Genomic DNA, 24,610 nt, shown 5'->3' with positions numbered 1-24,610 from the left:
AGTTCTCATGTTTAGTACCTGTGTTGAAAATTGTTAATGTTTATTAGAAAAAATACTTGGTTTGGCTTTTCCATAATGACTAAGTTCTCCTTTGGACAAGCAGCACGTTTGCAAAGTGCATGGATAGTATAAAGCCTGTGTTTGTGAGACAGTGATACTACTTGATCATAATGTATCAGTAACTTTGGCATTGACTGAAAAAGCAGTTGCTCTAACAAACTGGGATATATAGCCAGTTTAAACTGTGAAAAGCGGAGTTAAGAAAATTGGCCTTGCTTTTAGGAAATCCAAATTCAAATTCCAGTCACCTGCTTACTCTATGTGATCTTGACTAAGTTTTCTAACTTCCCGAAGGCTGCTACCCTATGAAATGGAACTAATAGTGATGTCCAGATAAAAAGATTATTGAGAGTATCAAACAAGGTATTGTGACTTGTTTTAAACTTAGGCTCTACCAAACATTCTCAAGGCTCGGAAGTCTACCATAAGTCACACAGGCATCAGTCTCCTTAGAAGGATACAGCACAGGAACTGGAATTTGTAATTATGGTACCAGATACTCCTCACCGGGTTGGAATGCTCCTAGATATCCATGCAGCACAGTTAAGATGCAAGATGAGTTCCACATCCGGTAGGTTCAGGTGCTGTCCTGGCTTAAAAATTTTATTTCCCGCAAGAACTGTAACTCTTTTTTTTTTTTTTTTTTTTGAGACGGAGTTTCGCTCTTGTTACCCAGGCTGGAGTGCAATGGCGCGATCTCGGCTCACTGCAACCTCCGCCTCCTGGGTTCCGGCAATTCTCCTGCCTCAGCCTCCTGAGTAGCTGGGATTATAGGCACGCACCACCATGCCCAGCTAATTTTTTGTATTTTTAGTAGAGACGCGGTTTCACCATGTTGACCTGGTTGGTCTCGATCTCTCGACCTCGTGATCCACCTGCCTCGGCCTCCCAAAGTGCTGGGATTACAGGCTTGAGCCACCGCGCCCGGCCCTGTAACTCTTGAAATGATCCTACAGTCATAGCCTGCAAGGTCGCCACAAGAGGCAAGGTCTACTCTAAGAGTTGCTACATGCAGAGCAGCCCAAAGCGGTGGCTGCTTACCAGGTATTCACAGTTTAAAATTTGTACCTGAATAAGGACAGTGCAGGTGCAATTGATCTCAGGAAATATTTTATCATGAACAATTTAACTAACGAGTTGGCATTCTTTTAGCAGGTTACCAGAGTGACTAACTGGAGGCAGTTAACCAATGGTCATATTCTCTACAAAAACCTGAGATTGTTCATCCTTTCTCTGCACATAGAATATGAGCTTAATAAGCATTAAAAAGAGGATAATATATGCATATGAATATATAAAAAATTTTATCAGGAAGGGTAAATGTATCTAAAGGAAATGAAGTATGTATAATTTTGTAAGAGAGGAGTTATAGGAGGTGTCAGTCATTATTTTACATGATTTTTATTGATAAACTCTTAAGTATAAGAGTGAAATCTTGCTCGTCAAAGGGAAAGTCTTGCTTCGTGGTTAGCATGTCAATACATGACATTAAGTAGAAATGGGATTTTGGTCCTCTCTGTTATTGTATGGAAGACAGAGCTGACTCACAGACCCCTTTTACCACCACCCTCAAATGATCTTCTTCCCAGACCTCTCAACTCAGACAAGTTGTCTGTGATGCTTTGAGTTCTAATTGTCTCCTAGGAAGTCAATTTTCATACATATGCCAGTAGAATTAAGAAGATTGAATGTGAATTGTTGCATTAAAATGGACCAGCATCTCTATGGATGTTTACTATGGTGAAATATAGCACCTGAATGATGAGGCAGAGTAACCAGTGCTTTTTCCCCTTGGACCAGGTGGTTCTTCATAGTGAGAGCTGCCTGTGTCTTGTAAATATACGCTATTGATAATCTAGAATGAGCAAGAGTTAAACTAGGAATCAACGCAAGTTCATCCAATTCCAGGAGAACTCTTCAAAGTGTATGTACCACCAATTGATGACATCCATACCATCATCTTCATCTTCACATGTAGATATTATAATTCACAATCCACCATCCCTTTAATTGAAGTACAAGTAGATAGATAAAAGTTTGAACATAAATACTGATAAAATAAATATTAAAGGTATATGTAGTTGATATCTCCACAGTTTATAGGTAAATAGATGTGTATTTCTAATACTTATGTTATATTTAATTAGGAAACCTACATGTATTCTATGTATCAGAGTTTGAATGGAAAAGCAGATGTACTTGAATAAACATACATTATAATTATGAATTGCACCTAAAGTTTCAAGTGATGTTAAAAATAATGTTAAGGCACATATTAAATTATTTTTTCTATGAAAAACAATATTGTGTTAAGTTATTATATTAGTCAGGGTTCTCTAGAGGGACAGAACTAATAGGCTATATATACAAAGAAGAGTTTATTATTAACTCACATGATCACAAGATCTTACAATAGTCCATCTGCAAGTCCAGGAGCTAGGAGAGCCAGTCGAAGTCCCAGAACTGGAAGATGGAGTCTGATGTTCGAGGGCAGGAAGCATCCATCACAGAAAAAAGATGTAGGCTGAGAGGTTAGGCCAGTCTAGTCTTTTCATGTTTTTCTGACTGCTTTATATTCTAGCCTAACTGGAAGCTGATTAGACGGTGCCCACCCAGACTAAGGGTGGGTCTGCCTTTCCTAGCCCATTGAATCAAATGTTAATCACTTTTGGCAACACCCTGACAGATACACCCAGTGTCAATACTTTGCATCCTGCAGTCCAATCAAGTTGACACTCAGTATTAACCCTCACAGGTCCACCCCTTGACAACTTGAACCCATACACATCTCCTGAGATGATACATAATCTTAAAGAAAATAGTAAGATCATAATTATACCTAATGTAATATAACTATCCTTAGTACCACTGGAAACACACCAATCCCCAAACCAAATGCTATTATATAAAGTTAACAATACTTAAATACTGATATGAAGTCAGTAAATCTTATGTCATATACCAAAGGAAGAAGGATATAAAATGAAGATATTTTCTTAGTACAAGTATTTGCATAAACAAACATGTTTTTAGGAAGAGAGGAAGGAAATACTCACGACAATTGCAGACTTCGTTTCTGCACCTGGTCACAAGGTTGTAGCTGGTACTGATGGCTACCTTCTTCTTCTACCCATTGCATCCTTTGCCTTTAGCAAGCACCTCAGCAGGTTGTGGTTTTTTCCTGGTGGAGTGACCTGTACCTTCATTCCTGAAGAGTCTGGGCCATTTGTAGTCCTGCCTGGACTGGGCTGCTGTAGTTTCCCACTGACCTTAATCACAGGGCATGGTAATACTGAGGGACGCCCTAATGGATCACCTGTATTCCAGGCATATTTTTCCTTATCTCTGTTATGGAGTAGTAAACTGATTGCATCTTGTTAGTCCAGGTCAATCACCCCAGCCAACACTAACTCCCTTTATAGCCTGTTGAGTTAAAGGTAGATGGAGCCCAGAGTATCCAGGTGGCAATCTTAACTTCCAGTTTAATGGAATCATCGATGTGTCTCCTGGTGGTAGCATTTCTGTCTCTGGAACTAAGACCTCTAGGCCAGGAGAACGTAATGTTGCATGAACAGGAAGCAACAATTTGGCCAGTGTATCTGTAGGGGTGATGGTGAGTGAGCCACTTCTACTTCCATCCCTTGATTCCTGGACCCACAAGTCCTGGCTATGGGAGAAAGAGTTCCATATATTGAATGCTAATTCAGAACATACACAGCCTTGTAGAGAACTTTGTCCCAGCCCTGCAAACTATTGTCACCTAGTTTATGTTGTAATTATGATTTCAAAAGGCCATTCCACCACTTTATCAATCCAGCTGCTTCAGGATGATGAGGAACATGGTAAGACCAGTGAATTCCATCAGCTTGAGCCACTGCTGCACTTCTTTAGCTGTAGAGTGAGTGCCTTGGTCAGAGGGAATGCTGTGTGGAATACCATGATGGTGAATAAGACATTCTGTTTTAGTGATAGTCTTGGCAGAAGCATTGTGTGCAGGATAGGCAAACCCATATCTGAATTAAGTGTCTGTTTCAGTGAGGACAGATTTCTACCTTTTCCATGTTGGGAGAGGTCCAACATAATCAACCTTCCACCAGGTAGCTGACTGATCATCCTGAGGAATGGTATCATATCAAGAGCTCAGTTTTGGTCTCTGCTTCTGGCCCTAGTCTTCTCATCCTCTGTCAACTGATCATAGGGAACTCCCCACGAGGCCATCAGTGCAGGCTAGGGAAGAGAAGGTAGGGTGACAGGAGTGGATACCATGAGTTGTGAGCCACTTCTTCATGTACCTTACTTGTGCCTTCAGGACCTGCTCTAGCCCAATCACATATATACCACTTCCATTTGTTGATGGCATGCTGCTGTGCATGACCTACTTTATGGCTAGATGGATCAGAAAGTACCCAGTGTATGATAGGCAGTTTAGGACACAGGGCAACTTGATGACCTATAACCAAATGTTCGGTTTCTACCAAAGCCCAGTAACAGGCCAAGAGCTATCTCTCAAAAGGAGAGTAGTTACCTGCAGAAGATGGCAGGGCCTTGCTCCAAAATCCAAGAGGCTTCCAATATGATTCGCCTATGGGGGCCTGCCAAAGGCTCCAGAGAGCATCCCTATCTGCCACTGATACCTCAGCACCATTAGATATGGATGGTCATATGGCCCAAGTGGCAGAGCAGCTTGCACAGCAGCCTGAACTGGTTGCCGAGCCTGCTCCTGTCCTGGACCCCATTCAAAACTGAGAATCTTTCAGGTCACTCGATATATGGGCCAGAGTAACACACCCAGTTGAGGAATGTGTTACCTCTAAAATCCAAATAAGCCCACTAGGCATTGTGACTCTTTCTTGGTAGTAGGAAGGGCCAAATGCATCAACTTATCCTTCACCTTAGAAGGACTGTTTTGACAGGCTGCACACCACTGGACTCCTAGAAATTTTACTGAGGTTGAAGGTCCCTGAATTTTAGTCAGATTTATTTCCTACCGTCTAACACGCAAATGTCTCACCAACAAGTCCAGTGTCTTTGCTACTTCTTGCTCACTGTATCCAATCAGCATAATGTCATCAATGTAATAGACCATTGTGATACTTTGTGGAAGCAAAAAGCAATCAAGGTCTCTCTGAATGAGATTATGACACGAAGCTGGAGAGTTGATATACCCCTGAGGTATGAGAGTAAAGGTATATTGCTGTCCTTATCAGCTGGAGGCAAATTGCTTCTGATGGGTCTTATAGACAGGAATGGAGAAAAGACATTTGCCAAGTCATACCGGCTATGAGGAGATGTGTTAATCTGCTCAAGCAATGAAACCATATCTGGTATAGCAGCTGCAATTGAAGTAACCACTTGGTAAAGCTTACAATAATCCACTGTCATTCTCCAAGATCCACTGTCCTCTGCAAAGGCCAAATGGAAGAGTTGAATGGGGATGTGGTGGAAATCACCACCCCTGCATCTTTCAAGTCCTTGATGATGGCACTAATCTCTTCAATCCCTTCAAGGATGAGATATTATTCTTGATTTAATATTTTTCTAGGTAGAGGCGGTTCTAATGGCTTCCATTTGGCCTTTTCTACCATAGTAGCCCTCACCCTACCAGTCAGGGAGCCAATGTGGGGGTTCTGCCCACTGATAAGCATGTCTATGCCAATTGTGCATTCAGGCCCTGGGGAAATGACTGCAGGATGAGTCCCAGGACCCACTGGACCCACTGTAAGTTGGACCTGAGCTAAAACTCCGTTAGTTACCTGACCTCCATAAGCCCCTACTTTAATGGGAAGACAACAATGATGTTTTAGGTCCCTTGGAATCAGTCTCAGCTCAGAGACGGTGTCCAGTAGTACCCAAAATATCTGATCATTTCCTTTTTTCCAGTGTACAGTTACACGGGTAAAAGGCCAGAGGCTTCCATGGGATAAAATGTAAGAAAGACCAACAGCATAAATTGTCTTTAATGTAGTGGGGTCCTTCCCCAAAGGGACATGGCCTTCCTTTTATTCAAGAGGTTCTGGGTCTGTAAACTGGGTCAAGTCTGGAAGTCGATTGAGAGGCCATGATTCTCTGTTTTTATAATTCAAATTAGTCTTTTGTCCATTTGAACTAAAAGTTTTCTGCCTATATAAATTAAGTAGTACTGCAGTAGGCTTCCTATCAATTACACTTCTAGTCACACTATAATTAATTAGCCAATGCCAGAGCTCTACATGTGTCAGACTATTCCGATTGCTGCTTTGCCTCTGCTGTCCATGATGATAGATATGCCCACCTTGCCTTTGATGGTTGAGTCCTGCCACTTGGCCCTTGCCACCTCAGGATTTAATAATTTCCATGGTATTTAAGTTTTGTCATGGAGTGACTGTGGTTTCCATTGTTTGATCTGACGTACAAATAAGAGCAATTACAGGGCTTTTCAAAGATGCAAATGCTGCCCTCACGAATCTGTTTTGCAAGGCATTGGTCAAGGTTGTATCTTCAGGACCCTCCCAGCTGGGAAGAGTAGGTCTAAAGTCACTAATCCACACCATCTCTATCTCCCTAGGCCTTTGGATTACTACCTCTACATTAAACCAAGGGAGATCAGGCATTTCCAGCTCGGTCACAGTGGGCCATCTTTTATCCGTATTTTAACTAACCAAGCAAATAAACTATTAGAACCTCTTTTTTTAACTCCCCAAGCTGCCACATTAAATGCAGAGTCACTGGTTGATGGGTCCAAATCAATACATTCAGCCTGATCCAACTCTATGTTCCTTCCACCATTATCCCACACTCTTAGCATCCATTCCCGTGCCTGTTCTCCAGATTTCTGTTTGTATTAATTAGAGAATTCAAGTAGTTCTTTTCAAGTGTAGCACACCTCTTCATGGGTCACACTCTCAACCTCACCTCTAGGGGCCTGCCAGGACTTTAGTCTATTTATAGGTCTAGAAGCAAACAGGGGTGTTGGGGGTGGCTCTGGAGAAGAATCAACATTATCTTGCCTGGCAGCTGCCTCAGGGGAGGTCATCACTGTTGCCTCAGGCAGCACAGGGTTTAACTCCTCAGACAAAGGTGGAAAGGCTGATGGCAGCATGGGTTGTGGAGAGGATGTTGCCACTACTGAGTATGGGGAAGCTGTTTCTTCTGGCAAAAAAGATTCATCAGAGTTTACAAACTCAGTGTCCCCAGCTTCATCAGGGTCATCCCCCAGCTTCATCTCCCCGATGTCCCCATTCTAATTTTCGGGATCCCATTCTTTGCCAATCCGTGCTCTAACTTTAATATTAGGCACCTGGCAAGACTCTGCGTGCACCTTTTCTTGCAGGCCAACCACTCGCATGTTAAGGGTTTGTGTCTGTTTTTCCACAATTTCAGCTTTTTATCAACAGAAGGTTAAGTCTCTCACTCAGGACAATCTTAGCAGATTTGAGGCTCAGTATCTGATTCTGAAGCCAGGAGTTAGAATCCCTGAGTTTATCATTTTCTTTTATCACTTTGTCCACTGAACTTAGGAGCAACCAACTAGTTTCATTATGTTCCTTGGTTGTCCACGTAGTCAAAGGTATTATGTATAGAGTCACTATACTCCTTGCTTCTCATGAGTGATGAATCAGGAGCATCAAATGCATTTATTTTGCCTAACACTCTAAACAGTTCATGCCAAGGACTATGAGTGTTCTCCGTTCTATCAGAAGTAGAGTCCTTAGCATTTTGGGGTCTAATATTAAGCAGCCAACTCCAGAAACCCCCAAAACAATGAAAGAATTCCATCCTTAATATTCTGTTCCTTTAGAACGACTCTTGGTACCAAAAATTGTCTTAGGTCTTAGGGCTTTCTAGAGGGAAAGATTAATAGGATAAATAAATAAATAAATAAATAAAATATAAAGTGGAACTTTTTTATTGCATTTTAGGTTTTGGGGTACATATGAAGAACATGCAAGATTGTTGCATAGGTACACACATGGCAGTATGATTTGCTGCCTTCCTCCCCTTCACCTATGTCTGGCATTTCTCCCTATGCTATCTCTCCCCAACTCCCCACCCCCCGTCCCTCCCCTATTTCCCCCCAACAGACCCCAGTGTGTAGTGCTCCCCTCCCTGTGTCCATGTGTTCTCACTGTTCAACACCTACCTATGAGTGAGAACATTCAGTGTTTGATTTTCTGCTCTTGTGTCAGTTTGCTGAGAATGATGGTTTCCAGGTTCATAATGTCCCTACAAAGGACACAAACTCATCGTTTTTGATGGCTGCATAATATTCCATGGTGTATATGCACCACATTTTCCCTGTCCAGTCTATTATCGATGGGCATTTGGGTTGGTTCCAGGTCTTTGCTATTGTAAGCAGTGCTGCAATGAACATTAGTGTGCATGTGTTCTTATAGTAGAACGATTTATAATCCTTTGGATATATACCCAGTAATGGGATTGCTGGGTCAAATGGAATTTCTATTTTTAGGTCCTTAAGGAATCGCCACACTGTCTTCTACAATGGTTGAACTAATTTACACTCCCACCAAGAGCGTAAGAGTGGAACTTATTAAGTATTATCTCACATCATCACAAGGTCCCACAATAGTCCATCTGCAAGCTGAGGAGCAAGGAGAGCCAGCCTGAATCTCACAACTGAAGAACTTGATGTTAGAAGGCAGGAAGCATCCAGCATCGGAGAAAGATGTAGGCTGAGAGGCTAGGCCAGTCTAGTCTTTTCACATTTTTCTGACTGCTTTATATTCTAGCCGTGCTGGCAGCTGATTAGATGGTGCCCACTCAGACTAAGGGTAGCTCTGCCTTTCCCACCCCACTGACTCAAATGTTAGTGTCCTTTGGCTACACCCTCACAGACATGCCCAGGATCAATACTTTGCATCCTTCAATCCAATCAAATTGACACTCGGTATTAACCATCCCAGATGTCTGGCCATATTTGTTTGATTCCTAAACAGAATGGAAATTAGCATATGTTAACAGTTCTTGGTTTCTCATTTTCTAAATTAAAACAAGTCTGGAATGAGTAAAATAAACAGTTTTATTTACTTGGTTTTAGCTAATTTTACTTAATGCTCTTTATTTTCTATTTCCTATGAATGGTTTAACAACTCTTAGAAAATGGAAGAAATGCAAATGTTAGCTTTGAGTCTGTTTTTCCACATCGTAAGTGTTGATGTATTTTCAATGAAATTGGAAGCGCACCTCCTAGTAGAAATAAAAATGCCCAAGCTGATTCACTCTTGAGTGTAGAAGACAAAGTTCATAACTGCCCGTGAGTCTGTAATGAGAATATCAATGCTGTTTTACAGCTTTTGCCAGCAAGAGAAGCTTCCAATGACCTTCCAGTCCTGTGTGATCACCAAAGAGTGCCAGGTTTCCGAATGGTCAGAGTGGAGCCCCTGCTCAAAAACATGCCACGACATGGTGTCCCCCGCAGGCACTCGTGTAAGGACACGCACCATCAGGCAGTTTCCTATTGGCAGTGAAAAGGAGTGTCCAGAACTTGAAGAAAAAGAACCTTGTGTGTCTCAAGGAGATGGAGTTGCCCCCTGTGCCACGTGAGTAAATAAAGAAGGGTACAATGTCTGCCCAAATGGCATTGGTTCAGCTACTTGATTTTGACTGAGCAGTATACTGAGCAACAGTAATTTTTTACAAACAGTATCCTTAAAAAAAAAAGATTTTACAGAATAAAATCTTTGACAAACTAAACGTCCATGAAATTTTTAGCACCAATTCTATGTTTATGTATTTTCTGTAATAGGAGTTGCCAAAATGTTTCTGTAAAGGGGTAGATAGTTAAAGCATTAAGCTGTGCAGGCTACACATGTCTCTGTTACAATGACTCAACACTGCTATTGGAGCTATAGGTAATATGTAAACAACTGAGTGTGACTGTGTTCCAATAAAACTTTATTAGTAAAGAAAGGTGGCAGGTTATTTGTTCTTGGGCCACAGTTTGTCAACCTCCATTCCACAAGGTAAAATAAACTTTCGAAATAATAGATTATTGTTAACTATTAAAATTTAGTATTGTGTATAAAAAATTCTATTCAATAGAGTAAAATAATGCATCAAAATAACAAGACTTTAAGTTTCATGAGGACAAAGATTGTGCTTACTAATATTGGGAAAGGGGTTGGGTTTTTCACTTGTTTACTTTTTGTTTAATTACTATCATATATCACAGTACCTTGTACAAAGTAAGTGTTTAGTAAATATTCATTGAATTCAGATTAGGTAAGACTCATTCTGAAACATTTGGCAGTATATCAGTGTTAAAATATCGTTTCCAAGTTATTATTGTGAATTAATTTGGTAATAGCAATATTTCAGCTTAATCTGCATATAGGATATTTATAAAGCAGCTTATGTTAGTTTTGCAGTAGAGATGTGTGAATTTCATAGAGCACATCTCTGGATTATTCCAAACATTTAAAGAACATGCATATAGCTAGATCTTAATGAACCATTGAGGAGGCAAATTACTACTACTACTATTGCTATAATGACAGCAACAAAATTAGTAATGTTTTATACCAGATATGTAATTCTGCAGCACTTTGGACTCAACCACTGTGCTCTAATGTAAAAAGTGCTGAAACCTCCACAGAGAGTTTCCTCTCCAATGTCTCTGCCTACCCCACTGATTGTTCTGGTTCCTCTCCACATAATGGGCTCAAGGAAGTTGCCAGGATTTCCTGTGTTTTCTCTCCTATGAGTTTCTTCTATTTTTGTTGCAAGCTAGGTCCTTTATTCTTTTTTTTTTCTCAGATATTCAAACACTATTAATGAAACAAATATATATCCTTGAATATCCTTCTCCATGCCTTTTTTGGGGGTAGCATTTTTCATAGAACATGTAATCAGTTTACATTGTTCAAAGACTACTCCTCTCATTGGACTTTTTGGGGTGAGCTAAATTGGATCTCCGATTTATTTTTTCAAATACTTGTAACTCCCTTGACAAATGACCTGTTTGGTTTTACTTCCTTCTCCCCAACCTCAAAACGAGGCATCAACTATCCGTGTTTCTAGAGTTGACCTGAGCGCTGTTCTTCCTTTATAAATTCACATCATGTGTTGTTTCTTCATGACCCAGTCCTACAATTCTGTCAAGCAACAGATACCCACTTATAAAAATCAAAAACAGGCATGAAATTCATCTTTACGGTCATGAAACCTTACCACTGACAGAGTGAAACCTGTAGATCAGACGTCTGAGGGCCGTTTAACTTTCTGCCTGATGCAGATGAATATTAGTACATCCATTTGCACCTACGTTGGCTGTTTATCTGATTACTAAGGAAGCATCTTGCTTAAAGTGACACAAAGTGCTACATGAGTCATTTTCTTCGTGCTTTTAGAATATTTACTTTCCTTGAGGTGGAGAAATGCCATCTCTTCCTGTCTTCGGTGGCATCGGGAAATGTTTCCCTAGCTCTCTCCTTCAATCACGTGTTGGACTGACAATCTCCTGACATTTCCCTCACATCATAATCTTGATTGGAGCTTTAATTGAGAATCATAGATCTTCTTTGCTGTGCTCCACTGATGAGAAGTGTCAGCTCTTTGCATCACACATCAGCACTCATTAGGGATGCTCCGTGCTCAAAAAAAAAAAAAAAAAAAAAAAAAAAAAAAAAAAAAAAAAAAAAAAAAATCTTACTCTTGACAATAAAGAGAAAACTCTGAATTATTCTCTTATAATTTTTAACCCTAATATGCAATTATAATTTTGCTACACTGTGCAGTTTTCATTCATTTTCATAAAGGAAAAGCAAATGTTTTGGTTCATCGTCACTCAGAATGTTTTCCATTTTCATATTCAATTCTCCTTTTTTTATAGGCAACAAGAAAGGGCAAGCTTGGGTTCAGCTTAATTGAACATAAAATTTCATGTTTTCAGCATTAAGCTCTCTTTTCATAAAATATTTATAAGTAACTTCCAGTAATTGCAATTAAAGCAGGATCACCCTAAATTTAACCCCTCATTAAATGGAGTGCTACAGAGCATCAAGAAGGAGCTGAAACCAAATATGCACCATAGATATAGTCTGTGACAGATTCTGTAGGAAGATGCTTTTGAGACGAATTTTCTTTAAAACAAAGTGTGAGAGGAGTAGGTAAACATGGTATTCAATAAATATGCTTGCCGCTGCTGTGTTTTCTTGATTTAGGTATGGCTGGAGAACTACGGAGTGGACTGAGTGCCGTGTGGACCCTTTGCTCAGTCAGCAGGACAAGAGGCGCAGCAACCAGACAGCCCTCTGTGGCGGGGGCATCCAGACCCGAGAGGTGTACTGCGTGCAGGCCAATGAAAACCTTCTCTCACAATTAAATACCCACAAGAACAAAGAAGGTAACCTTTGCTTTCTTCTCAAGGCTTCACTTATAAAGGCTATGTGATTGCTCTGAATGGATATATATACTGCCATCTGAGGCATGAGAGCTGTATTTCTGTTCACATTATGGTGGTACTCACTCTAGCAAACAGTAATCCACACTGTGATTGTAAAGGTATTTAATACAACTCCATCTTTGGTCAGTTCTGGTTTACTAACAAGCTTCTTTAAAATTTTGACTTGAAGGCCTTCTTGATTCAAACTCTGCATCAAACTCTAGCAGGAATAATTGCAAAACTAGAATAAAAAATTATCTGTAAGTATACACATATCATGTAAATGTGTAGTGTGAATTCCAAAATTATATAAGAAGTAAAACCTGCTTGTCAAAAAAAAATCTTATTTGGTTAAAATATGGTTAAAAATAAGTTAATTATGATATTGAATGAAATTATCAATTAGAATTTAAATAAGTACAGAATAAAAACAGTAAAAAAAGTCTTTAACCCAAAGGCATTTTTTTAAACTCTTCAATAATTTGGCAATCATATCTCTTTTTTTTTTTCAATTAAATCTGTTTCCAGACCAGATGTAGTAAGTGTACAAAAGAAAAAGTGAATGCAATATGGCCTAAGCTAAAAGTATATATTTTAGATATGACTCTAAAATTATCATAATTACTGGATCAAGTATACACTGAATTAGTAGATCTTAAGCTCACAAACAAATACGAACATATTTAAGCACTACTATAAGCAGTCTTTCTCCTCCTTCTGTCTGAGGAATAGCAGGACTTCTTTGGTTGGTCCGTTGAATGTTTATCAACATATATGATTTGTTTAAGAGAGTGAGGATAAATATCAATACAGATTGCATGTCATGGACATCCTCAAAGTCTTCAGGAGAGCATGTAGACAAACCAGTAATTAAAATGCAATATGCCAAGCCATACAGTAAGTTTCGGAGTGAGCATAGGGGAGTAGTGGAAACAGAGCCCTTTATGGCGGGAGTGACACTTAAGCTGAATGATAGCAGAGACACTACTTACAGGTAAGTATGGCAAGAGTGCATGAGAAAGTTTATTTCAGGCAAGGGAACAGAGTGTATTAATGCACAATGCTAAAGAAAAGCAAAAACAAAGGACAAATCTCACCAGTAAAGATGAATGTGTTGTATTTGGCAAGTTGTAGAGAGGGGAGGGGAGGAGAGGTGGAAGGAAAGGATTGTATTTCTGTAGACAATACCTTGGTAGAAAAAGTACAAGAATAAAGGCCCTATTCGATACCACCAAATGAAACACCAAAAAAGGAGAATATTGTGGGAAGGAACAGGAGCAAAAATGATGAGAAAATAAGGTAAGGAACCAGGAGAAATGAATGCCTTAAAAACCAAAAGAAGAGATGGCTTCTGTGTCCCTCCCAAAAAGCAGTGACACAAGTGACCAGTAATTCATGGAGGATAAAAGCGAAAGTTTTGCAGTTGCAACTTTCAACATTTAATTGTTCTGTATCTACTAACTTTACACAGCATGTCAACTCATTTAGGAGTCTAGCCTAGGGATACATTTTACTACTAATGTATCTTGAGGTTATAAGGAAGTAGCATAAAACATGTAATGTTAGTACATTAATATTTTCTTGGCCACTTTAATGGCTGCATTTTAACACTCTTAAGTAGATTTATTATAGCAGTCTTTCCAGGGTAGTATAATTTCATTGCTAGAGGTAGATCAGATTTTCGTTTCGGAATGTCAATTATGTCCTGTAGGTTATTACTTTCCAAAGATCCTTCAGAATTCTGAATTGCAACTGGGTATTTTTTTAAAGCATTTTCTTTTAGAGCACCCCGACCACTGCTAAACCACAGCAGACACCAAAAAGAAGTCACAGAAAAAGAATGAAAACTGAAAGAATATCATGATTAAGACGTATTTGTTAGACTGAAGCAAATGCCAAAGCAAAGGTCAACAGAGATGGAAGTAATTAATTCACCTAAAATTAATATTTATCATGTAAATATGTAACATGAATAATTTAAGAATGTGTGTCCTTTCATACCAAGTATGAAGAATACTAATGAACTTCTCAAAGTCTTTGCAAAAACAGTTGATTCTCCCTAAAAATGTAGCTTTTATTCCACCAAATTTAGACTCTTGTTAGTTTCTCTCTGGGAGCACTTAACATTTCCCAGTAGGAAACATACTCAGTATACCGGCATCCCAGGGGTGACACGCGAAGTCTATGAATGTGTGCAAAGGGAGAACAACTAGGTTGTGGGCTTGAGGATTATACAGGGTGGATGTTCAGTCATCATCTGAAAGAATGAAAGCTTATCTTATAAAAGAGAGAGACATCTCTCAAAACAACTCCCGAGCTAAGAAGAAGATACTCATTTCAAGAAATCATTTCTGTGTAACCGTGAAAAACCTGCACTATGACCATCTCATGTTGTACTTAGTTTGAAGAACAGTCTACACTGTTCTTTTTGTGGACTCACACCATGTATTCTCTAGATGACTTGTTTTCACATATAACCAAGATGTGAAAAAGAACCTAACACAAAATAAAATACTTTAACTCAAAAATAAAATTGTTTAGCACCAAAAATACTGAAAGCAAGGGATATGAAATTCACATAAACCTCCTTTACTAACTTGGTGCATTGTGTCACATGGGGGATTGGTAATGACTACCTTAGCACAAAGGCAGGAGGCATTAATGACTTTATTCATTGGTATATTCCCTACTATTAACTGACACACACCATAAGGAATAGAAAAATTCTTATCCTTGGAGTTAATATATCTAATTTCCAGAATATCAAAATGTATGTTATTAAAGTACTCACAAGGTCTTCAGTATAATATTCACAATTTGGTATGCTATTTTTTTTCCAGCGGAATTATATCATCAGATATTCTAAGTTGGAGATAGCACCTGTAAACAATAGGAAAAATATATCTAATTGACACTGGAGAGTGTCTATATTTTATTATTGCCCTGCTGTTAGCTATAGGTAACCCTCCCAATTCTGACAGCTATTCCCCCACAACACTCAGGTAAGCAGCATTTCCACTGTATCATTTCTGTAGAAGAAAGGCTTGGCAAGTTCCCTGCTGAGAGTGTCAGTAGTAAAACCGGTGACAGGTTCTGTTTAGCCAGCTGGTCAGATTTCCAGTAGGCTGTGAACGATGTCCAGCTAATGCTGGCATGAAATCTACCCTTATCAGAATATGACAGAAAGAAGCCTTGCCTGTGGGGAGGTTATCTGTGTGACTCCTAGAAAGCTGATGAACGTGTTGCTGATCATTGGATGCATGGAAGTAAAATGACATTTTTTAGAGTTCAAAGTAAAATGAAAGTTGATTTTATCTACAGTAACTCAAGAAATTCTTTTACTTAGTACAGATTGAACATGTTTTTAAATAAGAGAAACTAAAAGTATTGGTTATAAGGCACCATTAAGCTTAGTGACTTATGGGAAACTTAAGAGCATTCCTCTGTAGAAAACATATTAAGAATCCACACCAGAATCTGTATATTGTCTGGGGAGAAATGGCAGATATAGCTGAGGGGAAGGAAGGCAGCAAACCACACTGCCATGTGTGTACCTATGCAACAATCTTGCATGTTCTTCACTTGTACCCCAAAACCTAAAATGCAATTTAAAAAAAAAAAGACAGCCTAGATAATAAGACTTTATGATGACACAGAATGAGATATAGCAGCAGAAAGCTTGGAGGGTCGATGGGAAGATAAAGGGATGGATGATTGAACTGTGAATGGATAGATGAAAGGATAAGTAAAGAACTCACGTTCCCTCATGTTCAACATAGAAACCAGAAAATAAAATGGTCACACTATTGTAAATGGACAATAAATTATTTATCACTGTATTTTATCCAGTTTCCACACATAAAACCACTCCAGAAAAAGCTTTTTGAAAAAAGAGAAAAGAAAAGAAAGGCTATGTTGATGGTGCCATTTCCCTGTTATTTTAGAAAGTAAATATCAGAGGCAGGGCACGATGGCTCACACCTGTAATCCCAGCACTTTGGGAGGCCGAGGCAGATGGATCACAAGGTCAGGAGATCAAGACCATCCTGGCCAACATGGTGAAACCCTGTCTCTACTAAAAATACAAAAAAATTAGCTGGGCGTGGTGGCGCATGCCTGTAGTCCCAGCTACTCGGGAGGCTGAGGCAGGAGAATTGCTTGAACCTGGGAGGCGGAGGTTGCGGTGAGCCGAGATCGCTCCACTGCACTCCAGCCTGGGCGACAGAATGACACTCAGTCTCAAAAAAAAAGAAAAGAAAATATCAGAGTATGTTGAAATCTAGTGCTGCATGTTTCCTATTCCTCACTTTTGAAACAAAAGGTAGGTAAGAATATTTTACATGATAGTTCCACCTGAAGTGGGTGTCAGAGAACCGTGAGTCACTGATACCTAAGAGAGTCTCCATAGATTCCCAGATGCAATCCTTAGGCCATTTAGGAAAAGGAGTGGTTTATTTTTACTTTCTATTTTGCTAGAAATATATCAAACCTCTCCCATGAAGAAAAATGAACTAGAACATATGATGGCTACAGATTGGAAACAGTGCATTGTAGATACAGTGGAATATAAAAGGCACTGGAAAATAATATGGGAGTTTGTCAAATAATGCTATTTTGTCCAACATTTTGTTATAACATTGATGAGAAAAAAAAATCAATTCCCAGCTGAGCCCACTGTCACTGTGGAGTTCAAATGTTCCTCCTATGTCTGCATGCGTTTTCTGTGGGTGTTTTGATTTCCTCCAATGTCTCAGAGATCTCCACATCAGGTGAATTGGCATGTCTACAGAGTCCCTGTCTGAGTGAGTGTGCGTGTGTGTGTGTGAGTGCACCCTGAGGTGGGATATCATGTTATCCAGCCACGGTTCGCACCTTGCTCCCTACACTAATGGAATAGGCTCTGGCCACCCACGACCCTGGACTGAAATAATTAGGTAAACAATGATCTTACTTGTTTTTAATATTTCTTAAGTGTACACATAAGTTAGATTTATTTCAGTGTTTAATATTTAAAGTGTTTTGGCCTTTATTTAGAAGTTTAGTGACGTTTTTGTGACCAGAAGTATGCCATGGGCATTTAACTCTTGCTTATATCAATTAGCCTATGGAGAAATGAGTTCTCTTTTAGCAGTCATTAGTCAAAGTTTCCAAGAACCTATTGGTGACGTTAAGTGAGGACTTACTGGATATAATAATTAAAACATAGGAATCCCCAAAGGAATCAGAGCCTCCTTGTTAGCCAGTCCTCTGGATATCTTGTGGGAGAGAACAGCTCTTACCCTCTGAAATTTCTCTGTGATCAGTGGGTCACAAAATGGAAAGTGAGATGTCAAGAGGTTCAGCCATTGGTGTAAAAGGTAATAAAAACTCATGCTGGGAATTAGATTAAGGTAGTTAGTGGTCCACCCAGAGGTAACATAAGAGTTTTTATCGGAGAAACAGGTTACTGATGAGAATTGAGGAAGTATTCAACCAAAAAGGCAATCAGAGACATTATGAGGCAGCTCAAAAGTCAGATAAACACGAGTACTGTGCTTTATACCTTTGATTTGGTAGGTTTTTAGTAAACATTTGCTGTTTGACATATTTACTGTTCCCTTTATAAAATGATACAATCTCTTTCAATTTGTCTGAAAATTGTCACTTGAATATTTCCAATAACCACCCCCACTTCCTTAAATTATTTTTCACAAAGAGGCTATATTCACACTCACACTGCCTTTTATGTCTGAATATAGAACTGTTTACACCTCTGAATTTGAATAGAGGACACATGATCTAGTAGTTAGATCAAATGACATGAATCAAGATCACACACTTTGTTTCCAGTTTGGATACTGATTTAAGAGAATACTTTTTATTTATATTATATTTTCTAATTATGGTATATAGTTTAAAAGTTTTTGAACTTTTCATCTTAAGGCTATTTTCAATAGAACCCCAGATAGAAATCAGGAAACCTGGTTTTCATTTCTGCTTGGCCATATATTCTTAGGCACATTGCTTTCTTTTGTTTGCCTGAAGATACCTGTTATAAATTACTCTTCTCTTTCTATTCAAGCTCTGTGACAGACTAGATTATATAAGGAAACATCCTTTATATAACACCTAGTCAAGATTCATGCACTTGGAATATATTGTTTGGGGAAAAAAGTAGAAATATTAAACACTCTTACATTTTATTAGCTCATTATGCATATTAAAAATCTATAAGTAATTATGTAGTAAAATGCATATTTTGGTTTAATAACTGTTAACATATTTCTATAATTATGTATTATTATACAGTAATATAATCAAATACTGTAATAATATATAATTATATATGTTATATATACTTATAATGTATTTTGTAATATTCATAATATAATTATATAATTTGTATGTGATTATATGTATTTCATAACATAATTATAATGTATAAAAAGCTTTTATAGTTATTTATATAATTATGTATTATTTTACAGTAATGTAATCAATCACATATATATATTCCATTGTTGTTTTAAATCTTCTTAAGGGTAGAACTGAGGTCTTGACTAACTAAGTGATTCTCAGAACAAACCAGCAAAGCTGAGCTGATGCTTTCTGTGGTTGCCCTTGGGTAGGGTTGGTACAGGAAAAGGGTTAGACATTTTGAGAATCTAGGAGGAGTAAACCCAATAAAAAGCATGATATGGAAACTTTAGCCAAAGAAACAGAATACAGGCAGAAATATGGCAATACTTCATTAATCTCAAAGGGAAAAACTCAACTTACCTGTAGATGGAGATAACAATGAAATAGGTGAGTTTCAGCTTTAATTTAGGATAAAAATGAGACTCTCACTAAGAATTCCAATTATGGGCCTGTTTTCATATTAGTTTTAGTTTCAAATTTATGCTTACTTCCATGAGTCCAAAAACTGCAAAGCTGAGAAATTAATATGAGAAACTGTATCATTCCACTGGTACTGCTAGAATGCCTGAAATAAGCAAATGCAAAAACTCTCTAGATGCGAATACCTTAACCTAAGGCAGAGGATTTACCCCTGCAAATGGCACCATCCACAATTATGAATTATGCAAGGGAAAATAATCTATCAAACAAAATTTAAAATGCCTAACAAACAGTAAGATTAGACTCCTAAGATTGGAAATAACTGTATTAGAAATAGCAGATAGAGGCCAAGCATGGTGACTCAGGCCTGTAATCCCACCACTTTGTGAGGCTGAGGCAGGTGGATAGATTGAGTCTCGGAATTCAAGACCAGACTATGCAGTGTGGTGAAACTTTGTCTCTACCAAAAAAAAATACAAGAACTGCCAGGCATGATGACATGCACCTATAGTCTCATCTACATACGAGGCTGAGGTAGGAGGATCTCTTGAGCCCAGGAAACAGAGATTGCAGTTAGCCAAGATTGCTCCTCTGTACTCCAGCCTGGATGACAGAGAAAGACCTTGTCTCAAAACGAACAAAACAACAGGTAGAAACCATAATATTCATATGCTAAAGACTTTCCAAAGATTTAAAGGAAAAATTTTACAAGATTAAAAATAACTGTTCATAATTTAAAAGACCATATTTTTTTTTTTTTTTTTTTTTTGAGACGGAGTTTCGCTCTTGTTACCCAGGCTGGAGTGCAATGGCGCCATCTCGGCTCACCGCAACCTCCGCCTCCTGGGTTCAGGCAATTCTCCTGCCTCAGCCTCCTGAGTAGCTGGGATTACAGGCACGCACCACCATGCCCAGCTAGTTTTTTGTATTTTTAGTAGAGACGGGGTTTCACCATGTTGACCAGGATGGTCTCGATCTCTCAACCTCGTGATCCACCCGCCTTGGCCTCCCAAAGTGCTGGGATTACAGGCTTGAGCCACCGCGCCCGGCAAAAGACCATATTTTTAAAAATACTAGTTTTGGAACTGAAAAACACATTCAGAAATAAACAAATAAATGGGTGTGTTCGACAGATTGAGCTAAAGAGTTTTTAGTCAACTGAAGACAAACATAAGGAAATCATTCAATGAACAACACTGAGAATAGAAGTTGAAAGTACAAGGGAGAATAATAGTCATGCAGAGTTGAACAGGAAGGTTCAGAATATAAGAATCAATAGAAAGGGAGAGAAAAATATTCCAGAGGTAGTAAAAAAAATAATCACAGATATACAGAATTAGGAAAAACAAACATTTTCAAGCAATATAATAAAATACCCGCACCTAGAGACAATATAGTGAGATTTCAGCTCAACAACTACAAAGATATGTTAAAAGGAATAGAGAGAAGAAAGAGATTATTTACAACGGAATTAACAATTTAACAGTGAAATTCTCAGCAGCTACAAAAAAGGAAAATAACACTAATTATATATTCAGAGTACTGAGAGGAAAATAAGTGTCAACTTAGAGTTATTTACCCAGCTATCTAATATTCAAAAGTATGGGCAAAATTTAGACAAAGGTGAAAGGGATTGCCTCTAATAAACCCTTTCTGAAAGACTGCCAAAGGATAATTAAGAAGAAGGAATCGAACCAAGAAAGATTGATTGAAGTTGAGCAAAGAATTTGGTAAACACATGGATAGTCTAATTAAGCATGCATATGTATGAAGCAGTACTAATATTGTAGTGTGCAATTAGTTGATGAACACAAATATGATAGCAGAAAGCAATAAGGAGTATATTGTTTAGGAAAAATATACTCCTTATTGTAGAAATACTGAACACTCTTATATTTTATTAACTTTATGCATGTTAATCATTTAATTATAATTTTTAAGTAATAATACATATTTTGGTTTTAATAACTAGTAATATATTCCTCTATAATTATGTATTATTATACAATAATATAATCAAGTATTATTAATTAAGTAATGTGCATACATATTGTTCCAATCCAATAGAAGAAATAAAAGAGGCTAGGTAAAATTTAATCAATTTAATAGAAGTACTAAATAAGAAAAAATATTACTGATTTCTTTACATGGATTATCTAATACCAAATAAAGACTACAAGTGAAGCTTTAAAAAGGCAGAGTAGAAGATTATTACAGAAAATTTTTTTTTTTCGGGGGGATATAAACTGCATCTGTGAGACAGATAGGCTTATTACAAATGTTTACAGTGACCAAACTAAGAGTGTGGAGTATTCAGTCCCAACAGTCACCACTGCTGGAAAATATGTAAGCAGACTAACAGATCACACAAGTGTATTAATATTTTCTAGTCAATAATGCTACATTCATATACAAAGCACAGGTAAAAATCATATTTTATCAAGGAAATAATGTAAGATTAATTTACTATATGTGTACAGTGTCAAGACTATTCAGGAGAACAAGAGGTTAGATCAATTATATGGTATTTGATAGAACAATTTCTGAGATAATAAAAAATGCCCCAAATTTTCTCCAATATTTTTAGACTGAAGGATTATCTTTACAAATGTAAAATCCAAGAAAAATCATGTTGCCAAATTGATACTGTTCAATGAAGCATGAAAGCAATTGTCAACTTCTAAAATTGAAGGATAGAAACATGAAAATTTGTAAGTATTTCAAACCTATCTCTCTCTTTATCATTCTAGTTTTTCCCAGTTTGCTAATGGAAAAGACAAAAATGACATTGGCAAATAAATTATTACCCAGACAAGATAATAAAATTAATGGCATATATTGGTGTCTTGTACAAAGTCATAGATGATGTACTAATATAATATATGAGTAATATTTAGCTAATAATAAAATATTGGTTAATAATCTCATGACACTGAAATGTTTTAATAGGCTACAAACAATAGAATATCTCTAACAATACGAAGTATAATGAGTACTTTTATAAGTACTTATATATAAGTACTTAATTTGCTAACAATATGAAGTATAATGAGTACTTATATGAGTACTCATTATAAGTACTTATATAAGTACTCATTATACTTCGTATTGTTGGCAAATGCCACTATTAAAAAGTAGTCATAATTATGATGATGATAATGACAATATTAATTACATTTATTAAGACAAAGATTAAATGTGTATGCCAGGAACACACATTTGCAAGGATTTAACCTTAAACTCATTCTGTGTTCATTCTTCCAAGTGTTATTTTTCTGAACATCAATTACAGTAGAGGAAGGGTTGCGAATTTAGTATCTCACTTGTGATTCTTTCTTTCACTCAACAAACACTTATTGAACAATTATTAGGTTACATCACTGATTTAGATGTTGAAGATAGAATTTTTTTATGTTTTTTTTTTTTAATTTTAAGTTCAGGGATACAAATGCAGGTTTGTTACACAGGTAAACTTGTGTCATGGGGGTTTGTTATACAGATTGTTTCATCACCCAGGTATTAAGCCTAACTATTAGTTAGTTATTTTTCCTGATCCTCTCCCTCATTCCACCCTCCACCTTTCAAAACACTCCAGTATGTGCTGTTTCCTCTGTGTGTCCGCAAGTTCTCATCATTTAGGCCCCACCTGTAAGTAAGAACATGCAGTATTTAGTTTTTTGTTTCTATCTTAGTTAGCTAAGGATAATGATCTCCAGCTCCATCCATGTCCTTGCAAAGGACATGATTTCATTCTTTCAATGGCTGCATAGTATTCCATGGTGATTTTTTAAACAGTAGACTTGATACCTGTCATCAGGAAGCTTACAGCCTAATAACAGCCTTGCAGTTATAGCTTGGTGTACTTGGAGTTTAGACTGACCCTTCACAAGGCTGACATAGGGTGACTTCTATGGATCTGTCAGTTTGGGGCTGTCTAATTAATCCCCTGGAGTGCACTACACCGTGGACCATCCTTAATAACAATCTGTGCCCTTATTCTTCAGGTGAATTTTTTTCTCTAAAGCATATATCCTCAAAATGTAGTTTAAGAATCACCCAGATGCTTTAAGAAAATGCAAACATTCCTGGATACTGCGCACTGGGGTTGTAGTTCTGTAGGTCTTGAATGAGGCAAGAATCTGTGTTTTATAAGGACTATCATTGATTATAATGAGGAGTCGATTTTATAATACAGCTAACGAGAGTCTTTTAGGACCCAAAGCTTATGCGATTTAGAGAACTCTAATTATTACAAAAAATAAGAATCAGACTACAAAATTCCAAATTCAAAATCACTGACTAACATCTCTGCCAGGCCCTTAGAAGAGCCCCAAATCTTAAGCTTCATAGGCTTCTCAATAAATCTACCCCTAAATTCTAACATAGATGTTTGCCCTCTATTAGAGCCAATGAGAATGACTACTTTAAGATGAGAAACAGTAACACATGCATTTCTATCTTGAAAAGCCTTGTTTCCCCCATGGTTCTACAGGTACGATTGGGAAGAATGGAATGACCAGAAAAAAGTCAGTATATATTTTCCAAAGTGAACTGGACCTTTCAATTATAATATTAGTCTTTTCTGTATTCTTTGACCTCCAGTTATAGATCCCTGAGCTGTAAATCCCTAGAAACTCACAATACCTTGCTAGTATTTAAACTGGGACATTAGGGAAGGACAGATACTGTTTCATCTTACTTCCTACCTGTAACCTGAGATGGAAAGAAGCCATAGCAGTTAATACAGGACCTTCCATTAATGAAAGGAAGGTGGTAGATAAGATGTCATCTAACCTGACGCTATCAAGTGATTGTAGTATGTGTGCTTTTTGTAACCCTTAAGCACTTATTTCATCCAGTTCGTTGCAGATAAATGATAGCACCAGGAGGAATTTTGAAATGAGCACTCAGGGATGTGCACTGGTGAATGAATAGTGTTTTTACAGAGGCACATTCGTGCTATCTAAAGATGTAAAAGAAATGGGTTGTGGCGAGGGCTGGTTGTTCCCTGCCTTGCTGATGATTGCTCAATAGGGAGTAGCTACTCTCTCCAGTGTTAACAGAGGAGTGCAAACTACATTGTAGGACTCATTAATATTTATTCCTTCTAAAAGCAATGGGCGATAAAAAGGGAAATAAACCAAGGAGAATAGCAATGGGGAAAAAGGCCATAACAGATTCATCTTGGAAAGGTCTCATCATTTATTGCACAGAAAATATGCTCAAAATACAAGGCTATAGCTCATATTATTAGTTTGAAATCCACTAAAAATGTCCTTATTGGGGGAGCTAATTTAAGAAAAAAAAATGCGCAGTGAATACAATTCAAGAACTCAAAGTAGTAATCTATAT

General features: G+C 37.8%; 1 protein-coding gene across 8 annotated transcripts in view; it reads left to right on the top strand.

Annotated features, from left to right (window-relative positions):
• The window catches only part of THSD7A (thrombospondin type 1 domain containing 7A), an 885,997-nt gene that overhangs the window by 615,054 nt on the left and 246,333 nt on the right, over positions 1-24,610 (top strand). For all 8 annotated transcript variants that reach the window (XM_074379520.1, XM_074379521.1, XM_074379519.1 and 5 more), the window contains 2 exons: positions 9,348-9,596; positions 12,219-12,400. In XM_074379520.1, coding sequence (XP_074235621.1) covers positions 9,348-9,596; positions 12,219-12,400 — 431 coding nt within the window. The remainder of the gene's footprint in view (positions 1-9,347; positions 9,597-12,218; positions 12,401-24,610) is intronic.

The sequence above is a fragment of the Saimiri boliviensis genome, chromosome 10, assembly GCF_048565385.1.
Source record: "Saimiri boliviensis isolate mSaiBol1 chromosome 10, mSaiBol1.pri, whole genome shotgun sequence".
Taxonomy (NCBI): domain Eukaryota; kingdom Metazoa; phylum Chordata; class Mammalia; order Primates; family Cebidae; genus Saimiri; species Saimiri boliviensis.
Note: the sequence above shows the minus strand (reverse complement) of the source record. Positions and strands in the feature narration are given on the sequence as shown.